Consider the following 22874-nt stretch of genomic DNA (forward strand, 5'->3'; position numbering starts at 1 on the left):
TGTCGAAGCACTTCATCCTCACGTCTTGAGACTCAATTTCTGACAGGTAATTGACGTAATGTTTGCCCGAAAAAATTTGAGCACAGTATGCTTCAATGCAAAATCCACATCCAAATCCAACTGGCATTAACATAACTTTCTGGAAGTATTCCAGAGAAGAAAACATGATAGCATATTGCACCACTACAAAGCCAGCCACCACGATTGAGAGGTGCAGCAGTATTGGCAGCAGTCCCCAGTAAGAATGTTCCAGCGCGCCACTGTTGTTCCGCTTGACGTTGTGAAAGCCAAAATACATGCCCATCGTCAGCAAGAACCAATTCGCTTCCATGAACGATACTTCGTTTTCTTGTTCTAAGTTCAGCGAGGCCTGCCAATCCTTTGGCGACTCTTGAGAGACTTCGTGGTTCTTGTTTGGTCTCATGGCTTTCTTTTCGCAAAGAACTGACTCCTGAATAACATTGAGTTGTTCTGTTGAACACTTAAAGGAAGTCAAATTTCTTGGCAACATTGTGTTGTGTTGAAGGACGTGCGATACGGATACTCGTCACCTAGTCAGGACACCTTCATAAACTAAAACTAACGTGTGAGGCAGTGAACACATGTGCCAACAGTATATTCCACTCCGCTGCTCGCCGCTCACCCTCAAGAGGAATCGTGTTATCAGGAGAACCTTTAAAAATCTGTTGAATCATGATAGTAGGAAGATTAGTAATGGATCCATTATCGAAGCATATGTGACGTAATGACAATAGTAACCTTCTCAGTCGAGATTAACATCACGATCATTTATAATCACAGCAAATGCTAAAATTACTTACTAGTAGTATCAAGTTGCACTGAAAATAAAATATTTGAACTTGTCTTAACAACACTGAGACATTGTTTGACCTAGGTCTCATCATGACATGCTATACACTTCAGCTCCATGACTCACCATAAACCTCGTTCCATGTGTATACTGAAAATGAGAGGAATGTTTGTGGAGCTCTCAGGAACGAGGCGTTTGTTTATGTGCCTGTGATGCGTCCCCAGCAGAAAGGGTCTAGTAACCAGTCTGATGATAGTACCTGTCGTGGCGTAGACAGGCAAACTCCATTACCGAAAAGTCATGACTTCCTCTGCAAAAACAATATCTGAATCACCGCACTTGGAGATGAATTCTCAGAAAAATGAGAGGAAAGGTAAGCTTCACAAGATCAAGAACATAATTAGAATCAGTGTGCAAGAGTGTTATTCCAAACAGCGCGGTGAGCAGGTGCAAACTTTAGAAAATATGCTGAAATATTACTTGACATTATCCAACATCTTGGGCCTCCATCTCGTGCGCCGCGGCCAGGACGGCGCCTTTGCTATCTGCCGGTGGGCGGTGGCGTCCTTCGCGGTGCTGGGCCTGGTGTGCCTCCTGTCCATCCCACCGGCCGTTGCATCCCTGTTCCTAAGCCCACACTTCTGGTACAAGGTGTTGATACTCCCTTACATTTATGGGTTCTTCTACAGCGTATACTCCTACATCCAAGTCGCTCGCTACAGACACGACATGGTCAAGTTCATGGAGGCTGCGGGCAGCTTGAAGGTGCCTGTGTTCGGCTGCATCTTCCTGTGGGTGATGTGGACCTTAATCTTCCCTCTGATGATCGCATCATGTTCATTGCTCTTGTTCGTAGGTTGGCAGAAATTCCTATTCACTCCCTCCATCGTGGCAGTAAGTCTTGTGCCCGCCGCGCTGGACTGCTACATGGGCAGCATAGTCAAAGTGCTTCATCAGGCCGTTGTCACGTTGGCCGAGGAGGTGGAGAGGCGCGAAGTGTGGACACTGGACGGCGCTCAGCGAGTGATGAGTGACTGGCACCACATGGCGGAGCTCTTCAAAATGTTCAACAAAGTGAGTTAACGCTGTCAGCCAACGATCAGTCATTGGAAGGCCTCAGTTTTCATGATAAGCTAAACAGTGCATTGGATATTAATATATTCAATTTTTGAGGGTATTAACATCACAAACATGACAGGTCTTAATTATGCCTATTAAGCGCCACATGAGTTACAGCTTGGGTCCCGCAGATGTTCAGCGTACGTGTACACTTGCGGTTGGTCGGGCTGCTGGTCAACTCACTGTCCTTCACGTTCATCTTCTGGGCGATAGAGGACTTCAGAGGGGACTGCTCCAAAATGGTGGTGTTGATCGTGCTGCCACTCACAGAGGTGCTGGCGCGCTTCTACCACCTGTGCGATGTCGGCCAGAGTGTCATTTGTGCGGTGAGTGCTGGAATCACCCACTTTCTCATAATCTTTTTTTTTTCTTCTTCTTTCACCTTTTATCATCTTCTTTACCTCTCTTCCTTCTTTCATTCATTCATTCATTCATTCAGCAGTTCCTTCCTCCTTCCATCTGTCCACACATCCTTCCTTCCTTCTTTTCTTCCTATTTTCCTTCCTAGCTTTCTTCCTTTCGTTTTCCTTTCCGTGCTATTGGATGCCTTTTATCCCTATTCCGTTACATGAGCACCGTGACTAAACATATTAACAAAATCATAGACGTTCGAGTTAAGTTCACATTATAGTGAAGATGCTGTTGTTAAGGGGTTCATCATGAAGAATAATTAACATATCTCCACCATCAGTAATAGAAGCAACCACCTTAGGTTCCTGTTGAGGGGAGAAGCTAGGGAAGGTGAGGAGAGGGACAGAGAGAATGACTTGTTATGGTACCTGGCAGGGGGAGAACCTTCTGGCAGCCGTGAGGGAAGCAGCATATGAGGCCGGGCTGGGGACGCCTTCTTGTGAGGTCCTCTCCGAACTGGCCACTCGTTTGAGTGCCACGCCACTCGCTGTCAAGAACTGGGGCATGGAAAAGTAAGGCTATCCTCCCCAACCCCCGACCACCCCACCCCACACACACACACACACACACACACACACACACACACACACACACACACACACACACACACACACACACACACACACACACACACACACACACACACACACACACACACACACACACACACACACACACACACACACACACACACACACACACACACACTACCAAAAAAACTGGAGAGGTAATTTAAAAGAGTGAACTTTCAATTACTGTGTACGAATCCAGTATAGCAATTAGTTTATCTTTGAATATTTCTTAATATAATGAGCAGAAAAGCTTCGATCTTTTAAACACACACACATGCACACACTGTCACTTGGAAAGCTGAATTTTACGGTCACTCAAATCGCAAAGGTTTTATAAAAATGTGCGGGAATCAACTTTCTTCCTTGAGCAAGAGGATGTGTATGCGGTGTGTGGAATGTCACGGCCGCACATATGTCAGAGGAGATGTGTTCTTAGTTCTCTATGGCTGAATAACAACAGTTGATAACGAGATCCTAAAGTGTCGCTATATATTCTTTCCTTCGCAGCCTGTCGGCCCGCACCTATGTGAAGCTGTCAGGCGTGATGTTGACTTACGTGGTGGTGCTGCTTCAGTTCTGTGAGCGGAGCAGTTACTCCTTCAGTAGAAACAAGTACGGGCCCACCATCTCCTACAGCCACTGCTTCTACTCCAACGAGACCTGGTCGTAGCGCTGCCGCACTATACACTGCTTCTCCAGGTGGTTGCAGCCTCACCAGCTGTCGCTTCGCTGTGCCTCGGCAGGTGGGGATGAGAGACTACAACATGTAAATATATCTTATTTATTGAATATAAACAACGTACAACAGAAATTTCAACAGTCCTTATGTATGTGAGTACAAAGGAAAGCAGTCCTGAGTGGAGGCGCTGTGTTGACACTGATATGATGCATCAACTACTCCAGACACCCATGTCATTATGTAATGCACTTCACTGGTTAATAACAAAGATCACTGGCTGTTTGTGTGTGTGTGTGTGTGTGTGTGTGTGTGTGTGTGTGTGTGTGTGTGTGTGTGTGTGTGTGTGTGTGTGTGTGTGTGTGTGTGTGTGCATACACACGCTCATAGTTTAGAAGAGTCTATGCCTGTCAGTTCCTGATAATATTATTGCCTGATAAATCATTATTTTCATAAGATTATTCAACATAGTGTCAACAAATCTATTACATCTCATTCATTGTCTATTGATAATCGATATTTATGTTCAGATTACTCTTAACTGACTGATCTTTAGTGATTCAGTTTTCATTTTCTATCTTATTATTTGTTGCAATGTTTCCGTCTCCCGCTGGTGGCTTGCGGGCTAGAACACAGCGTTAGCCTTGATCCAGTCAATGTACTGCGCCACCTCGGTATACACGCCCGGGTTCTCAGGCTGAGCGCACTGGATACCCCATGACACCACGCCGGCCACGTACCACCGCCGAGTCTTCGTATCCTGGATTTGGTAGGGGCCCCCAGAGTCACCCTGCAGGAAGGCAACCATAGTCACTATACGTTATAGAAACATTTTATCCTTAATGTGAGACAAAAACGGCCTAGTTTAGATCGTTGCCACCTTTAGGCACACTGTTTCTAGATACGATAAAATACCTCCTGTCTTTTTTCTGCTCTATCACTCACCTGGCACGAGTCCTTGCCGCCAGTCTTGAGTCCAGCGCACATCATGCCAGGGAACACCTTCCCAGGATAAGCATTCGAGCAGTCCTGGCGGGACCAGACGGGCACCACTACCTCCTGAAGCACCGAGCTGACGGGGCCGCCGAAGTGGATGGTTCCCCAACCTGACGAAAGATGAACTTATTATAAGAGCAACTTATATGTGATATACAATCCCTGAGCCATCCACCCTACCTTGTTGACCTGTCACTATGTCTTAAGACTTAAATGTTATAAGTCTTACTTGCACTGCACCTATAGGATATTAAAACTTAACAATTCCAGAACCTTCGCCATTCTTCTGAGATCTCTTGACATGCTATGATTTCTATATATGACTCACTATACCTGTATTTCGTGATTCTGAAAATATGAAATGCGTGCAATATGTAGAATATGCCTTCCACCACCACCCTCTCTTATTGTATCTCCTTCAATAACTCTCCCTCATTATTTCTGCTTAATCCGTTTCCTCCACCATTCCTTCCAAGTCCGCTGTCATCCTATATTTCCTCTCTTTTCCATCTCCCTCTCTCCCATTTCCTCACCCACTCACCTGTTACGTAGCCGCTTCGCCCCTCGTAAAAAACACCTGGCGGAGGCAGACACGCCGGCAAGATGATGTCGTTGAAGGTCGTCGGTCTGTCCAGCTTCAGCACAGAGATGTCGTTTTCTTGAGAGTCTGAGTTGTAGCTGTGAGGAGGGAAGAGAAAGTAATTGGTGCGGATTAGTCACTGTTTTCTTGTGCCTATATTGATAAAATGTTAAAAAGGAAGAATATCTGCCCTCTATACTTATAGTTTATATGAATTAATACATACAAATATTGTGTTGTAGTTTATATTTGGATTTTAATAAAAATCTCTGAACGCTAATCTATTGGGAGTTCAAAATTAATAAAAAGAAATAACATTTCCATTTAAGTAATTTCAAGTACGATAGTATGTAGAAAATATGCACGATGCCTCACGCTGAGTTGCCAACCAGTACACAAAGCACTCACCTCTCGTGCATTCGGACTTCCACCACGTCAAAGTCCACGTGTGCACCGTCAGTGGGATTATCAAAGGTGTATTCGCCCAGGCGCACTTGGATTTCTGAAGCACTGAACCTGTGGAGCAAGGTGAACGTAATGGTGACCAACTACAGTCTAGAAGAAAGCTACAAGCTAAGTGACGGAGGTATTTAAGTGTCAGTTTTCACGTTATTTTACAGGTGAAAGCAATGTTAATATTCTTCTATTTTTACATTACCAGAAAATAACATTACTTTTTTATGTAAGATGTCCACTGGCCAAGGGCAATGGAACTGTAAAAGGCACTTTTGAGTGCCAGTACTCGAAGTGAAGTCAAACTGGGATACTCTAATATTGGAGGATAAGTGTCTTGAAACCTCCCTCTTAAAATGGTTTAAGTCATGGAATGGTGGAAATACAGAAGTAGGCTTGGAGATGCAGAGTACCAGAGAAAGGGACAATTGAATGAGAATACTGACTAACTCTTGCATTTGAAAAGTAGACAGAATAGGGATGAAAGAAGATAGAAAGTCTTCTGCAGAGAGACCACGGCACAGGACTTCCTACTTTCTTTCACTCTTATGCTGTCCACCTCTTTAATACAGTTATTAATTACTCTCAACATTCTTCGTCTTGGTAAAGATTCGTTTAGTTTTACCATACCAAGCACTAGTCCGACACAATGAAAAAAGTGGTGATGTAGGACAACGTGAGTGTGTGGCGTGCGGCGGTACTCACGGCTTGAGACAGTGTGCGGCGGTGAGCACGTGCTGGCTGGTGATGAGTGTGCCACCACAGTACTGAATGTTGCGGTCCCGCCTCAACAGAGCAGCCATCCATGGCCAGTCCTTCGGGTCTGCTGGCTTCCCGCCCACGATTCGATTGAAGAGTGACTTCTTGGAGTTAACACCACACCCTGTAAGAAACAAGAGCAGTTAGAAGAAGGTGGGAGCTTAAATCAATTCGATTGTTTTCTTAAATTAGCTTCATTAGCAAGCAAGATGTCGGCCTCACCCGGGCCTTTTTTTCTTTCCCTGAATCATGTAAACTGAACTAATGACATTAATGGCTTTTCTTATTGTTTTGGAAGTGTTGGTGTGCAGTTGAAAGATCCAACTCAGATCATGAAGAACGAACCTCTGCTGTCGATGATTGGTGCAGATGTCGGCAGCGTTGGTGGCGTTGGGCGTGGTGTGGTGGGTGGTGGACGGGTGGTGGGTGGCGGCGTCTGTTGTGCGGCTGTAAAGGGAAGACGATGGTAATGATCAGGTTCAGTAAAATAATTACAGGCCCACCTGCCGCTGCTGTGATATATGCTGAAGGGTGAATGTGTGCATATTAACAAAATGATAGCAGACATAATGGTGCCTCGATGTGGTAAGCCTTTACAGAAACCTTTGTGTTTCTTCAGCAAGTGAGGAGACACTAATACCTGGACGCTGGGAATGCTTAAAATAAGACTAGTGATCCTTACACGACACTAGAGAAGTAACTCACGTCTGCAAAACTGTCCGTTGACCAGCTCGAAACCGTTCTGGCACTCGCACCTGAATGAACCGTCTGTGTTGATGCAGAAGTGCATACACCCGCCGCGGTTAAAACTACATTCGTCCACGTCCTGGCATGTCCGTCCGTCACGCCGCAAAAACTACGGAAAGCGTAGGTGTGGTGAGTGTGACTTACTCTGCTACTATGGAACTGAATGTCATACACTAACTTTGTGATTAGTTATTTAATTTCATAACCAGTGATACATGTGTTCACTTGATTAACCACGTGATGTGAAGTGCTTTGATCATATTAGATTTTTTCACTATTCATGCACTTTTTCAGATTCTTTTCATCATAAAATCCTTCCACAAACAGTAAGTCATTGTTAATTACAAAACTGATACTAATGAACACACGTCATTAAAGATTAAAAAGTAAAGAAAAGTGATTTGACATAATACCTTGCCTGGCTTGCACGAGCAGGCAGGGCCCCGCGGCGTGCTGGTGCAAATGTCCTCACAGCCGCCATTGTTATTGCTGCATGCATCCGCTCGCTGACAGGAGGTCTTGTCTGGTCCCAGGACAAATCCATTCTGGCAGAAGCAAACCACTCCCTGCTGCGTCTGTGAGCAGAACTGGTCCACAAGAAAGAAAATTGTTATCAATTCGTATGATGGCTACAAATCCACAGTAAAGGATGCCCACATTTAAAAGGATACACTGAATGTTCTGAGTGTGGCTCATTCACTGTATGCTAAAGCGATGCGAGGCTACAACAGCCTACCTGTTGGCAGCCTCCGTTGTTGAAAGAACATGTCTGTTCCTGCAGGTTCTCGTCGGAGTCTGAGGAACAGGTAAGTTGATCGGCCTGCAGCTGCCCTTGCAAGCAGCTGCAGATGAAGGAACCTTCCGTGTTGGTGCACTGGTCACTACAGCCGCCGTTGTTCCTTCGACACTCGTTCACGTCACGACACGTTCTTCGATCTTGGTTGAGCCTGAAACCATCCCGGCACCTGCAGCGAACACCTCGCCGATTAAAGCGACACTCGTGCTGGCAGCCGCCATTGTTAGCGCCGCATCCTGCAGGAATAGGGAGTTGTAAGGTTAAGGCCATGCGTTTCACCCACAAACCAAAAGTGTTCGAGAGGAACCATTTTGGTTCTCACACACTATCTAACGAAAAGTTGAACACATTTCTATGTTGCAAGATGAACCGGTCATTTTAGAAACGTTAATTTTGGCTGCGACCCATCCAAGAAGACAAGAGTGAGAAGTGGAACAATGCACCAACCATGAAAACACACGAGGACAGTATTGGAGGATACTTGTTTGAAAATTGATACACTGAAGAAACAAAAGAAGAATACAAATTATGAATTTTGGTCAGTAAGTGAAAGAAAAAACAAGATCCGGACAATGAGAAGCGAAGTGTCACGGAATGCCGTTGCAAAACCTTCATTCGCGACCATCAACTGAAGTGAACTAGTAGCAGGAAGCCTCACCGCCTTGCTGGCCGAAGGAGATCCCGACGCCACCGTTCTGACCACCGACAACGTTGATGGGCAGCCCGCCTAAGTTGATGGTAAAGTTGCCTGGACGGTTCCCTTGGTTCCCTTGGTTACCTTGGTTCCCTTGGTTACCTTGGTTACCTTGGTTCCCTTGGTTCCCTTGGTTTCCTTGGTTAGGATTCCTGCCCCCTCCGAGAAGAGAGCTGATGAAGGATCCAAGATTACCCTGGCGGCCATCAAAGCCAAACTGAACTGTGGGGGCAAGAACAGTATTTGTGGGCGCAGCGGTGGTCCTCGCAGGAGAGTTTTGAAAACTTAGAACTGAAGGAGACTCAAGGCTCAGCTTCAAGTTAAAAATTTAGATCTGAAATATTGTTGTAGGTCTCACATTAAATTTAAATAACGTTTTGCAAGGCACTCTCAAATATATAATTCCATTAGTTGATATGTGAAAGTTATTACTCGTATGAAGAGAAACAATCTCGTCAGTTGAAAATATTGGTGTCCCAAAAACAGTTTAGAATATAATGAAAGAATTTTCTTGAATAATCCACTCTTAACACACTTACCATGAGTCATAGCGAATGAAACGCCACCATGATTGACATGCAAAGCTTTCCTTCCTTTCTCTTTAAAACCCGCGTCGCCAGAGAGCGATATGCAAGAAGCTGCAGCTGTGTATTGTTGAAACCCTCATATCTTCATCTGGCATGCACAATATTGATCAGATTTGTGTGTGTGTGTGTGTGTGTGTGTGTGTGTGTGTGTGTGTGTGTGTGTGTGTGTGTGTCTGGATGAGTCAAGCAGCGCGACAAGAGTAGTAAGCCCACACAGTAGACACATGCACTCACGCCATCATTACCGTTGCCAAACTGTAGCTGCGGCAACCCGAAGCGGTCTGCGGGAATGGATGACAAGGAAGATTAGTATCATGGTGCGGGGAGCGGCGGTAATGACGTGATGTAGCTGACAAGTGATGATAAGACGTACCACTACAGACTCAGCGTTCAGTAGTAATGTTTCACCGTGTTATGAGTATTGGAACTTTTAATAGTATTTTACATACTTATGGAGTTGTGATTGTGTGTTTTTGTTTTGTTTGTCTTCTTTTACAGATACGTACTTCAATTATCTTCTTCCTTCCGGTATGGTTAGTTTTTTTTTTTTTTTTTTTTTTTTTTTTTTTGACAGTAACCCTTCATCAATCGCTATTTCTTTGCCTCTATTGTCAGTAAAAAACATAAATCTACGAAGGATGCGGCGATGATCAGTCATGGTGCCAGCTGTGTGTGCCGCCCAGCACTAACCAAGGCATGCAGGGTTTTCCCACCAAGTGACGTCAGCTTTATTACTCTTTGCACATATCGGTGGGGTGGACTACTCCTTGTGTGGGAAGAAGGAAGGTCGGCATTCCCCGGTGATGCGACTGCGTGGAGACAAAAGGAAATCAGTCCATTGTGTGTAACTGTGATGGGGAACCTCGTCACGGGGCAATGACAGTCGATAGATGACTTTTATTATTCTTCCCATATCCTTCACCCTGCATCCCTCCTTGTCCACTACGAACTTCGGAGAAACAGACACACGAAGAAGTAAATAAATAAACATACAAACATAGAATATACCGAAACAAAAAACACAATGTTGAAATAGGTAACTTGTAACAGCAAGCGTACATTATTCAACCCTAGAAAGCCATTTTGTATACATGGGTCTTCCCGGCCTGGAGGGAGGAAAGAAGTACTACAAGGAAGGGCAAGGTGCGAGTACCATCACCACCCAAGTTATCTACAGTCATCGTGAGCTCCGCGGCCACATCAATTATCTCGCCCGCCGCCTACCTCAGCCAAACTGGTTATGTGTCCGTACGTATGTGTGTGCGTATCCTCCTATAGTACCTACTCAGAGATGCGTCCATTGCACCCAGCACTCCATCACGCCAGCTTGGGAATGTGTGTGTGTGTGTGTGTGTGTGTGTGTGTGTGTGTGTGTGTGTGTGTGTTCCAGTTTTTGTAAAGCATTCCAGGAAGTTACTAAGGTTTTTTGCTATAATGGACTGTTCCTTAGACACTGTTTCGTTTTGTTTTTAGTAATAGTGTCCGGTGATCCATTCATATGCCTCATATGGTAACATACTGTAAACACGAGTAAGACCCATCGAGATGTTTTCAAATTTCTAATGCCTGAAAAGCCCTGTCGATTAAATTACTACTAAATGATCAACAATTCAGAAAATCGTAAAGGTGATTGTGCCTTGTCAATTGCGAGGAATATAGAGAATTTAAGTTGAGAATGATTAGATATTTTAGTTTTTCTTCAAACCTGCAAGTACGTAGCATATATATTTTCTTAGTCTATCCCCCCAATAATCTATTCAAGCATCGGCACTTGAGCGTAAACTCGGCTCCATGTAATCGCATGTGAACCGAAGCAAGTATAATCCCAAGACTGCTAATGACACTCCTGCAGCTTTAAGTGAGTAACCCTAGATAATTTAGTGTCAGAATACAAAGGGCATAGAAAATTTGAGCTACTCCATTATTCCCTCCTTTAGCTGTCAGTGGTGTTTGGCGAAATAATACTCTAAAGTCTAAACTCTCAGCACGTTACTCTCTTCGACTCGAGGACAATTCACGGCAGTCACGGAGAGAACAAGCAGCAAGGCGCAGACCCAATCACTGCTCAACGCTGCACATCCAATCCATCATCGTTGTTTTACACTTGCATGCTCGTCACACTCAAGTCTGCGCAGTCTTTTCTAAAACGGTAAACTTGAGAATATAAACTATATGGTTGAGCTAAAACGGTCTTGCTTTAATAGATTTGGTGATAGAAAAGATTTATCTTTGCTCTGAAATACAATTTTTTTTTGAAATGGTAAAAAAAAAAAATATTATTTACATCATTCATTCTTTCAAGACAAAGTAATAATGTGATCGTGTATTCCTGGAGCTGAGAAGGTCTGTTACTGTGTGTGTGTGTGTGTGTGTGTGTGTGTGTGTGTCTTCTGGCGTGGAAGATTACTGTCCTGTCATTTACTCCTTGGTCCCAATGCTTCACGAGGTAAGGAGAGTTACTGGTCCGGAGGGGGAAAGACTTCACTGTTCTCTTTTATGTGATTGGCAACTTCCATGTGTTTTACTTTCGTGGCCTTTTTAAGAAATGATTTTGTCCATGCACCTGAGTGTTGATGCTACTGCATGGTCGTAAATGTCGCTAGGCTGTGTGAAGATTGCGTCATTCGTGTTTCTGATGGGCTTACTCACAACACCCCGGATCATCTCTTCACCCTATGACCGTGGGGTGCCATTCCGTGCCTTTCCCTGCGGTACACTTTCTCTCTTTAATTCCTCATTTTAGAAACGCTTAAACACAGTTGCATTCATAATTAAATACGAAGACGTGGATGAATTCGAATTAACGCTGTTATTGCATTATGCTTGTTCATTCACCACGCACGAGCAGGATGACATGGGTTTCCAAGATACATCAGCTGTCAGACTCCCGCATTTCTGAAAACTTTGATGTCTGCGTGATATTTGTCCGTAGTTCAATGGCACGAGATGACAAGAAGCTTCATCGTTCAATCACCGTCACACGAACAGCCACCAACCACCAATAATTTCAAGAACCAGGTTGTAAGAGTGTCCACCAATCTCACGCTGTTGGTGAGACCGGTGAGAGTGTTCAAGGTCGCGGAGTTGGCAGTCTCTCTGTTGTGGTGTTACAGTGTTACGATGGAGACTTATGAGGCTAATGTGTGTGTGTCTTTGGAAGTTTTCAGGCCTATTACAACGAAGGGAATCTTTTTTTTCTAATGAGAATGATCAAAACCTCCAAAAAATGCTTAATTAATTCCCATGCAATACCCAACAAAACCAAAGATTTTTCTTTCTTTTTTTCTGTAAAGGCGATTATGGGATTGTAACACGGTAGATGATCTCTTAAGGCTTTCCTTTAAGAGACTTTGTTCACTGAGGCATTGATGGACCTTGATGAAGTCTGAGGTAGAGGGAGGAAGGGGCGGAAAGGAAGGGAGGAAAGGGAAGAGGGAGTACTTTGGGCCGGCAGCGTGCTCGGCGAGGTGTTGTGCCGCCTGTCATCAAGTGTAGCGGCTTTCCTCCTCCTCTTCTTCCTCCTCCTCCTCCTCCTCCTCCTCCTCCTCCTCCTCCTCGTTGCGGAACTATGCAAGCCCTGTGAGCCGTGTCTCGGGCAGGTCATATTTCATCATTGTTGGGAAAAAGGAGAGGAATTTCCTTAAAACTCAAGAACAATATAATCCACCTTGAAATTACCACACAGTGTCAGGACACCGTAAATCATTGTAGGTGTCACAAGCAATGCGGAAATTGTGAGTCTGTTATTTTTGTTTTGCCCGAGAAACACGAACGCCCACCCTCAAGGTCATCCCTAAGAGGTTTCTCCCTAAAAACCATGAAGTGCAGCACACAACCACAGCCTGAAGCCAAGGCAACAGTAATGGTAATGATGCGTGCCAACATTCCCATCCGGTCACTAATACGGGGCTGCGGTGTGTTTAATTGCTAGTCACATCGGCTCATTACTCCCATTACTAATACACTAAAGCGGCAATGTTTTAGTGTGTTACTCCCTGCCGCTCTTATGACGGTCCGTGAGGCGTAGCTGGCGTGTGGTCTCGCAGGGTTTGCCACCAAGGTTGTGTTGTATCACCAAGGACAACTCAAGAACAGATGAACGAATATCCTGTTGTCTTCCTGTTATTTGCTACAGAATGGCGCTCCTTCCTATCGCCTCATGACTGTTGTAGCAGGCAGACATTTCGAAACATTTGTATCTCTAATGAGGATTGTTATCAAGTACCACAGATTTGCTCAGTCAGTTTTTCAGCTTTTTTCATTAGTGACGCACATTTCTTTTTAAACTATCACTGCATTATGAAATCACACTTGAAACCCCTTAATAATTTCCACAACAGAAGGTTTGCACCCAGACCGAGGAGATGATACACACACGCGTGTTAGCCAAGATTGTTTGTCACTTGTAGCCGGTTAAAGAACAATACTCGTGTTGACTGTCTCCTGGACTTTACTTCAAGCCCTGTGATACTGACAGCTCTACACTCACCCGGATTTTATATAGGGCTCTGTGAGATCCCATCTGCATGGCCCAGAACATGGCACAGTGAACGGCCCACATCAAAGACTAGTAAAGATAAGACGCCGAAACGTTTGAGAAAGCGTTGTCTACGTTATTGGAGTTTAAAAAGGCTTCAAATGGGCACACCTCTATTGGCTGTTTATTCTATTCTGCGCACGTGCGTTTACTTCGTTTGGCTTGAGTTCACACCGACTTGCAAAACTGTCTGGTGCGGCGCGGCTGTGCTGTGCTGTGTTGTGTCCCCAGCTGTTATTATTACCAACATTGTTCTCACGGATTTAAATGGCCTCGGGACGTGGTGCAGCTGCTCCAAGAAGGGATGTCATAGACTCCGGTGGGTTTCATGTCTATCAATCGAATAACTAACTGTTTTATATCAACAACTCCGCCAAAACAAACAGCAATGAGGTGCGAATGGCTGCCTGATGTTCTTTGCTCATCTGAAACCTCTTATGCAACACATTAATTTCCTGGACACCACGACGTCCTTGGCTCTTACGTGGCGCGATCGGAAGGGAGTGTGATGTTATACGAGAGACCATGAATCCCCGCTGGCAGAGGAATTACGCGCCTACCCTTCCTTTACATAATAACAGGTCGTGATCAGCATAGGCGCCAATGTATTGTTTGGGCCGCCACGCATCACACACCCCCCCTCTTCTCCTATCACCTCTGCCTCTCGTGGTATCATTCATCTTCCATCTTCTACTTATCCTCCCTCTATCTTATCTTTCTTGCCTTCTCGTGTGTTACATCTTTATTTGATATTCTCTTGGTTTTGTTTTTCTTTTCATTATTCTGATATGTTTAAAAGGAGCCGCCGTCTCTCTCTCTCTCTCTCTCTCTCTCTCTCTCTCTCTCTCTCTCTCTCTCTCTCTCTCTCTCTCTCTCACATCATTTTCTTCTCTACAATCACCTCCTTCCTGTTCCTTCTTGCTTTTTTTTTTTTCCTTCATCCGTCATCAATATGTTCTTTCCCCCTCTCCTTTTATGTCCCTTTATTCTTTACGTCTGTCGCTGTGATTCATTCTTCCTTTGTTATTTCTATATTTCTTCCTTTCACCTCTCACCCCTTTAACCCTTCCCCCTTCCTTGCCTCCCTCGATCCCTCCATCCTCTCTCTCTCTCTCTCTCTCTCTCTCTCTCTCTCTCTCTCTCTCTCTCTCTCTCTCTCTTTCTCTCCCCTTCAAACCATTTAGGGCAGATATCCATAAAAGATTGATTATCCTTTGCAGACCATCGCATCTGCCTTTCCTGCATCCTTCTCCTTATCTTTCTTTCCCTTCTCCTTACCTTTAGTTTTTAATCTTCAGCCTTCCTTCCTTCCTTCCTTCCTTCCTTCCTTCCTTCTTTCCTTCCTTCTTTCCTTCTATCCATCGCACACACTTACTAAAAACTTCCATTTCTTATTTTTATTATGATTCTCTTCGTCCTTATTTTTCTTTCATTTTGTCTTTATTATTTTTTTATTCTTCGCCTCTTTTATTTACTTCTATCCTTCCTATTATCTTATTCTCTTTCATTTCCTCCCAACCACTTTTTTTCTTACTCTTTTACTTGTCTATATTTCGTCCTTCCTTCCACCTACCGAGTATTAATGCATAAAAACCTTCATTCTTCATACATCTCTGCACTTATGCCCTTCGTCTTCATCTCCTTTCTTTCACGCCGTTTATTCTTCTACCGTCATTCCTCTGTTTCTTTCTTTCTTCCTTCCTTCATTCCTTCCTTCTTTCGTTTCCTCACTTTTTGCGTCAGGCCTTAACTTCGATTTCTCATTTAATTTCATGCTATCCCTATTCATCTCCTCTCCTCCTCCTCCTCCTCCTCCTCCTCCTCCTCCTCCTTTTCCCTCTTCCTCATTCTCATTCCCTTCATGCATCTTCGTAATTCTCACTGAAATCTCCAATATTTTCCTTCCTTCTCTTCATTTATTCCCCTTCCCTTTCTCCTCCCTCCCCCCATACATTCTTATCATCATTCCATCTGTCGCGTGTCATTTGTACTACCTCCCTTTCTTCCTCCTCCTCCTCCTCCTCCTCCTCCTCCTCCTCCTCCTCCTCCTCCTCCTCCTCCTCCTCCTCCTCCTTTTACCCTCCTCCTCCTCCTTTCACTGAAGGTTATGACGTCATTGGAAATCCCTGTCTTTTGTAAGTAAGGTTGCCCACTAACCCTCAACTCATCGCTTCCTTCTTAATTGAGATTCTTGACCTTATTTTTCCACATTTCATCGCTTCCTTCTTAATGACCTTATTTTTCCACATGGCTGATATTCGTCACATCTCTCTCTCTCTCTCTCTCTCTCTCTCTCTCTCTCTCTCAAGGGCTTCTACATCGCAAAACCTCTTGAGTTCACTGAGATAGCTCGGCAGAGGAAGTGGATACGGTTCTGGGACTCGAGTCACGGCCCTTGCTCAGTAGTGGAGGATTAGTGATCTTTTGATAAAGAGGAGGTTCGGGGCCCGCTGTGTGCTGGCCACCCTACTCTCTCCCTCCTTTTGCGTCGTCTATTAGTATACGGGAAATTTATGTAAAGCGCTACGGTTAATTTCCCTTCGGTTGGGTAATAAGGGACTTTGCATATGTGATTACTGGAAGCGTCTCTTAGTTTTCATGGTTCTTGTCTGAGGGTTGGAATTTCGGTGTTGATAACTAACGGGTTGCCTGGTTATGTTATCTTATGGAACCGTCTCTCTTTCTCTCACGCTGGCTGGCTAATGGGACTCTTCTCTTCCTTCCCCCATCCTGGTAATTCGAGCTTTATTGTATGTTAAAAGAATAACAAACAGTAACGCATTCTGACACCCTTCCTACGCTACGTGATTCCACTATGCAATAACTTCGATTCTGCTAATAGACGGAATCTTTTGCCTTTGTGTAAATGTTTCCATGAGCGACATGAATGAGGGGCGTGCATGAGGTAGCAGTGCTCTCTCCTCATACAAGACAATAAGCAAATGGAATGCTCATATGTTTAAGGCATATATACAGAAAAATAAAGACATTTGCATACCGTCTCATGTGTGCGTATGTACTGATTACTGTACAGTCATATACAAGGAACACAAGTTACACTGATACGCAAAGATGAAACAATACACAAGTATCAGATATAATATACATGAACATGAAAATATGAAACTATGTGCAAAGAAGTGAAGAATGAATCCACAGTGATGAGGCTGCTAGAGGAGGCCCATTCTGTGACTCATAACAGAAAAGAGCCGCTTCCTACTCACTCTGCTGCCTCTTGACGCGTACCAGCTCGGGAGTCGCTTGGCCCGAGGCAGAGGCTGAGGAACTGTCACCCACCACACCAACAACCATCGCCGCCGCCACCACCACTACCACCACGTGTCCCCACCGCCACCACCGTCGTCCCCCAGCCATGGCCGCTACCCTCCAGGCTCTACTTAACGAGTGTGGTGGGCCTCCAATTTCTCCTTTCCTTTTATCTTTCGTCTTAATTTACCTGCAAGAGAGAAGAGTTGGATCAGATGTAGTTGGAGAGTTCATTTCTTATTGTCATATTTATGTAACCAAAGCCTATATTACATTTCTCTTCTTGTATGTTTATGAGTTATTACAATGCAGGTGGCATGGCGAGGGATATGATGTGGTTAGTTCGTTGACCATGCACTGGGAGGGTTTAGTTATTGGTGTTGCTGATGTTGCTACACGAGAGAAATTTTGCTATTCTTCTATTACCCTCCCAACCTCACTGTGCTTCCCTGTCTTTTCATCTATCATATTCTTAATTTCCTGAGGACATGCACAGAATCTTACCATTACCTAACTATTTCTATATCACGCGTGTACTTGTGTTACGCAAATCATTTTTCGCATATGACAGTTGCTTCTGATATGCTTCTTCATGTTTTATCTCTTTTGTTCGTGTTAAAAGTAAAAAAAGATGACATTTTGGTAAAAGCAAAAGATAATGGAGCATTTAAATTAAAGAAACAAAAACACAACATTTGAAAATATTAACAGGAAAACGGTATTCTGATTTCAGGGCATATAATAAATTACGGTCCAGCTAGCAGGCAAAATATGTATTCAGTTTCCCAAGTTTCACACCAAATACGAATCATCTTTGGTATGTGCAGCACGTCTCGGGTCTCTTCGGCTCTTCTGTTCCTAGGCCGGGTGGGCGGCGGCGCACGACCCACATGTGAGGAGCCGGTGGGGATGCATACCATGGGAGGAGAGCGGAGGATTACACCGTGCTATTTGCTGAAACGGTCCCCCGACTCACTGTTCTCCCAACCTCCCTCGTTACGGCCGTCAGTGAAAAGAGTAATTGTTTGAGTCATGTGTCCTTGAAGCAGTGTAATAGTTTTGGATTCCACTCAACTCTGATATCAAATGCTTTCACCGGAAGGATATCAGAATATAGAGTATTTAGTTGATTTGTTTAAGTAAAGGAGATCCAGATAGCGTTCAGCCCCGTAGATAACCTTTAGCATTTCAGTCCTTATTGGTATAGGTCACATTTGTTTGTTGCTTATTGATGATGTTTTTCACCACCGTAAAGCAGGTCAGTAACGGGTCAGCTTGCGGTTAGTGTCATCAGTGCTTCGTCTTCTCTCCTTGCTTGGGCGAGCCGGAAACGCAGGACCTTGACAGACCACAAACAAACAGTAAAAAAAAGAAAAGAAAGAAGCAGTCAGATTATCTAGGTTAAGGATAACATACTTTCAGATCGATGAATGTTTCCTACTGCTATATACCTTCCGCCGGGCTGGGTTTTTTTTTTTTTTTTTTGACACACACACACACACACACACACACACACACACACACACACACACACACACACAGTAGATTAGGTCAAGGGTTCGATAAAAGCGAAATCAGACTGCAACACTTCCTGTTCTATGGAAGGTGAAGTGTCTCTCGGGAATGCGCTCATACAGCCGAATCCTCTCCATTCATGAAAAGCACAAGCTGCGAGAGAACGCTCCAAGGCTTCAAACACATTTTTTTTTTATTATTATTATTATCCTTGCAGGCACTCGGGTGCTTAAACAAAAACTGAGAAGACACTGCAAACGTTTCGCAAACACCACACGTGTATTTTATCCCTGACCCTCCAGCTGTGCATACTACGAGTAACTATTCACCCCTAACACACACACACACACACACACACACATTTTTCACTCGTGTATTTCGTCAATTATAAACGGGATTGGATGGAGGAGGTACAGTACTACGCCGGTCATGAACACTCCTTGCGGAACGCCGGGTCTCCCTAACCATAGCTACGAAGCTGAGAAAACTCCGTACACCAGTGCTTCGGGAATTACCAATGTCTCTCACGAGGCACACTTTCAGACACCTGCCTTCCTCCAAGTGCCAGCGAGAACTATACTTATTTTCGTGGATAAGGAGCAAACTTCTTAAATGAAAGCCGCACACCATTCAACTTGATAAAATTAAGAAACATACATTTTCTTTGGATTACACTGACTTTCCTTTGATTGGCGCATCTGTAGACAAGTGAATCACACACGATTACAGAAAACTGAAACAATGAAGCCCCTCCTCCCCTCTCCCCTCCCCCCCAAAAAAAAAAAACAGTAATAGCACTTTTTGTTTTTGAATCACATGCACTCATTTTATCCTCTACTTGATTCAGAGCTGACCGGAGCAATGCGTGAGATGGGCGTCTAAGTATGTCTTGGCCGTGCAGTCTAACGCGCGGAGAGGGACAGCCTCCGTGTGGTAAGAGGTGCGGCCCTCGACTACCTGAGGCGCAACAGCAACAGGACCACAGCAGCAGTGGGGACGCTCTTCAGGTGACCCTCCTCCCCGCCACGTCCGGTTTGAGGGTCCGCCAGCTAGGATTAAAATAACAGGGGAATCCTTCATGGGCTTCTTTCCGCGAATTTGATACTTCTGCAGGGAAAAATAATAAGAGCAGGTAAAATTGAATAAAAAAAGTAGAATACCTTAGATTTTACGTTAATACTTTATGAAAATGATGATTACATAATTATGATTAGCAGTACTTTGATTTTCAGAGTTATAGAGGAAATAATATGAATATATATATATATATATATATATATATATATATATATATATATATATATATATATATATATATATATATATATATATATATATATATATATATATATATATATATATATATATATATATATATATATATATATATATATATATATATATATATATATATATATATATATATATATATATATATATATATATATATATATATATATATATATATATATATATATATATATATATATATATATATATATATATATATATATATATATATATATATATATATATATATATATATATATATATATATATATATATATATATATATATATGCCTTGTTATAGAGTTGATGTATACAGACTAGTAAAAAATGGTATAAGATCTGTGAGAAAAAAAAAAAAAAAGATGGTGCAAGACGAAGCTGTGGTCAGGACTCAAGATTAGGAGACGGAGATCGCCGCCAGGGGTCGACACTGGCTGCTGACCTTCTGCAGCGTGCTAAAAACTGCTAAGGTGTTAAGGCGGCACATTGGGTATACTGTTTTCTCGTCGCTCTTTATGTTTAGCAAGTTCATAAAGTGACGTTAGTGATGAGTTTTGTGCACACACACACACACACACACACACACACACACACACACACACACACACACACACACACTAACTAACTAACTAACTAACTAACTAACTACTTAACTAAATAGCTCACTAATTGACGCATAAAATCTACTGTGTACTTCTACATTGCACTAAAAGAAAGACTCACTAGAACTCGGTTATATAAGCAGAGAATAGGATTTTAATAACCTTACATAACCACCACGTCGGTAAAAAGGAGCTACATAAAAAAAAGACTACAGAGGAAGTAAGGAGGCGGGGCACAGATAGCCGTAGAGCCTCAGGTGGAACGAGTTGTGGCGTCGCTGGTGTGTTGCCATTTGTATTAAGTAAAGGTGAAGTAAGGGTGGAGACAACGTGAGGAACGATATCCAAGGGAGGTGGTGAGACTGTGGAAGGAAAGTGTGATGTGGGACAAGGCTATTATTCACCCGAGCGTGGGAGGCTGGAGAGGGAAGTGACGGGGAGTGAAGATGTTTGATTAAAATACACGTGCGCGCAGATACTGGGAAGGAGAAGTGGTAGGATAGATGGAGATTAATTTTTCTTTACCGTAAATTGGAGTTTTGTTAAAGCTCATGTAACGGAAAAGTGGAGCAGAATGAAAGCCTGGAGATAGGAGCTGTTGTTGTTTGTTTGTTGTTGTTGTGATTGTTGTTATTGTTGTGTGTTTAAGAGGAACAGTGTGCAAAGAGATAATAAGAGGCGGAACTGATGGAAAGACTAGAGGGGAGTTTTCTTTCTTATATGTATGGCAGTTTATTAGAAGGTGAAAGATGACGGTAAAGGAAGTTGACCCCACACCCGCCTTTGTCATAACCCTAAAAAAATTATAGGTCACCGTGTACTACGCATAGAATAAATACACTCACATTTTGCTGCATTGTCAGTATACATACATTACAGTCACTAAGTATACGAAATACAAACAACACGGCACGAATGACAGGCATAACTCAGGCCTTTCCCAAGCGTCATTCATGCAAAGTGCCTTCAAGGTCATGAGTGACGTCATGTTTCGGGTGACTTTCCTGCATGGGAAGCGGTGTTAAAGGTCACTGAGCTGGCCGCACACCTGAGATTCACGTTCTTACTGAGTCGCGTCCGAGGAGCCGCGGCTGACAGACCTCCCGCGATGATGTGTAGAATGTTGAAAAGTCCATGGGGTTCACTTGTGCGCTTCTGAGTCTTTGAGTGATGGTGGTGGTGGTGATGATGATGATGATTACAGCAATTAGAACAACAACAACAACAATAAAAAGGGAAACAGGCTCATCTACCTAAACACACACACACACACACACAGAATTAAATTGGTGTTCTTCCATTTATTTCCGGAACTCGAGGTCTCAGCCTGGGGTCCGTGGGTAGCAGTGTACAAGGTGAGCAGGAGGGCAAGGGAGCAGGAGAGACGGTGAGCAGGGAGCACGGTGGGAAAAAGAGAGCAGCTCTTTTGTCTCTTCCGTATGGCCATAAACTTCGGTCCTCGTACTATATATATATAGTATTTCTGAGCTGACCACGACGACCACTGCGACGTCACGCCACGCTAAGAGTGAGGATGAGGATGATGATGGTGACGTGATAATGATGAAAATAATAATGATGATAGTAATAATAATAATAATAATAATAATAATAGATAAATAGATACTGTAGATAGGTATTCATAGTATAAAAGAAGAAATAATTAATATAATAAAACTGATTTAGGTATAAGTGCAGTATCACCAGTACAGTATAATGCGAGTGACTGAGAGGAAAAGAAAGTCGCAAGTCGCTGTGAACCTGAAAGACATTTTACGGAGAAACGGTGACTGTCAAGTTTCACAGACGTAATTCAACATTGTATTTTGTGATACCTGTCTTTCTATCTATTTATTTATATTTAATTATAGTTAGTTATTTAGTCATGCGTGGATGTGTGTGTGTGTGTGTGTGTGTGTGTGTGTGTGTGTGTGTGTGTGTGTGTGTGTGTGTGTGTGTGTGTTTCCCTTTTCCCGAAGATCCTCATACAGGTTAAAATCTTACTTGTCATTCCGATTCCTCATCAGTATTTTTTTTCTTGAGATTGGCTTTTGCTTGGCCACTGGACTTCCCGGATATCGCAGGTGTAATTTGATTCTTCTGTTCATGTCCGCAGCAACAAAATGAAACATATTTCTATTATAGATTTTAGCTTGATCATTCTCAGGCACAGTTCTTTTCGCGCCACACACTTAGTACCATATTTGGAAGCAGAGGAGGTAGTGTGGGAACAAAGGGTAGGGGACGGTGAAGAATAAGAACAGGTAATGCGATGTTTTATCCATGGGAACCTGAAATTATGCTTACCAGATTTCCTCCATACTATTGCCATGACACTAAACGGGCAGCCTCATGAGGAAAGACGTTACAGACCCTCCCAGTAACCTTTGCCTCCCTCCCTCCCTCCTTCCTTCCCTCCCGAAATACCTACACGGCCTTGACCACTCACCCACCACCCTCT

The 22874-nt window shown here is 43.5% G+C and overlaps 2 protein-coding genes across 5 annotated transcripts; one reads left to right on the plus strand and one right to left on the minus strand.

Annotated features, from left to right (window-relative positions):
- Positions 1 to 1110: 1110 nt before the first annotated feature.
- On the plus strand, positions 1111 to 19680 carry LOC123498965. Its single transcript, XM_045246581.1, has 5 exons — positions 1111 to 1885; positions 2062 to 2256; positions 2717 to 2853; positions 3421 to 3656; positions 19368 to 19680. The coding sequence occupies exons 1-4, from the start codon at positions 1112 to 1114 to the stop codon at positions 3581 to 3583; spliced, it is 1269 nt and encodes a 422-aa protein (XP_045102516.1). The 5' UTR covers position 1111; the 3' UTR covers positions 3584 to 3656; positions 19368 to 19680.
- On the minus strand, positions 3681 to 19499 carry LOC123498963 (proclotting enzyme-like). Of its 4 annotated transcripts, none has more exons than XM_045246571.1 (13): positions 19375 to 19499; positions 16963 to 17195; positions 9447 to 9482; positions 8579 to 8836; positions 7861 to 8156; positions 7538 to 7711; positions 7083 to 7233; positions 6723 to 6824; positions 6324 to 6501; positions 5574 to 5681; positions 5127 to 5263; positions 4535 to 4695; positions 3681 to 4379 (listed from the first exon to the last, which is right to left on the minus strand). In XM_045246571.1, the coding sequence occupies exons 2-13, from the start codon at positions 17111 to 17113 to the stop codon at positions 4215 to 4217; spliced, it is 1917 nt and encodes a 638-aa protein (XP_045102506.1). In that variant the 5' UTR covers positions 17114 to 17195; positions 19375 to 19499; the 3' UTR covers positions 3681 to 4214. The 4 variants fall into 4 exon arrangements, with proteins under 4 accessions (XP_045102506.1, XP_045102507.1, XP_045102508.1 ...); XM_045246572.1 differs by having other exon boundaries at positions 19359 to 19484; XM_045246573.1 differs by lacking the exon at positions 9447 to 9482 and having other exon boundaries at positions 19375 to 19498.
- Positions 19681 to 22874: the final 3194 nt, after the last annotated feature.

This window comes from Portunus trituberculatus, chromosome 48 (assembly GCF_017591435.1).
Source record: "Portunus trituberculatus isolate SZX2019 chromosome 48, ASM1759143v1, whole genome shotgun sequence".
NCBI classification, from domain to species: domain Eukaryota; kingdom Metazoa; phylum Arthropoda; class Malacostraca; order Decapoda; family Portunidae; genus Portunus; species Portunus trituberculatus.

Coding starts and splice junctions, on each gene's coding strand:
- LOC123498965 (XM_045246581.1), top strand. CDS start 1,112: ATGACTTCCTCTGCAAAAACAATATCTGAATCACCGCACTTGGAGATG. Junction 1,886..2,061: donor TCTTCAAAATGTTCAACAAA/GTGAGTTAACGC, acceptor TGGGTCCCGCAG/ATGTTCAGCGTACGTGTACA. Junction 2,257..2,716: donor GCCAGAGTGTCATTTGTGCG/GTGAGTGCTGGA, acceptor GGTACCTGGCAG/GGGGAGAACCTTCTGGCAGC.
- LOC123498963 (XM_045246571.1), bottom strand. CDS start 17,113: ATGGCTGGGGGACGACGGTGGTGGCGGTGGGGACACGTGGTGGTAGTG. Junction 7,234..7,537: donor GCTCGTGCAAGCCAGGCAAG/GTATTATGTCAA, acceptor CGCTTTCCGTAG/TTTTTGCGGCGTGACGGACG. Junction 4,380..4,534: donor GCGGCAAGGACTCGTGCCAG/GTGAGTGATAGA, acceptor GCCTTCCTGCAG/GGTGACTCTGGGGGCCCCTA.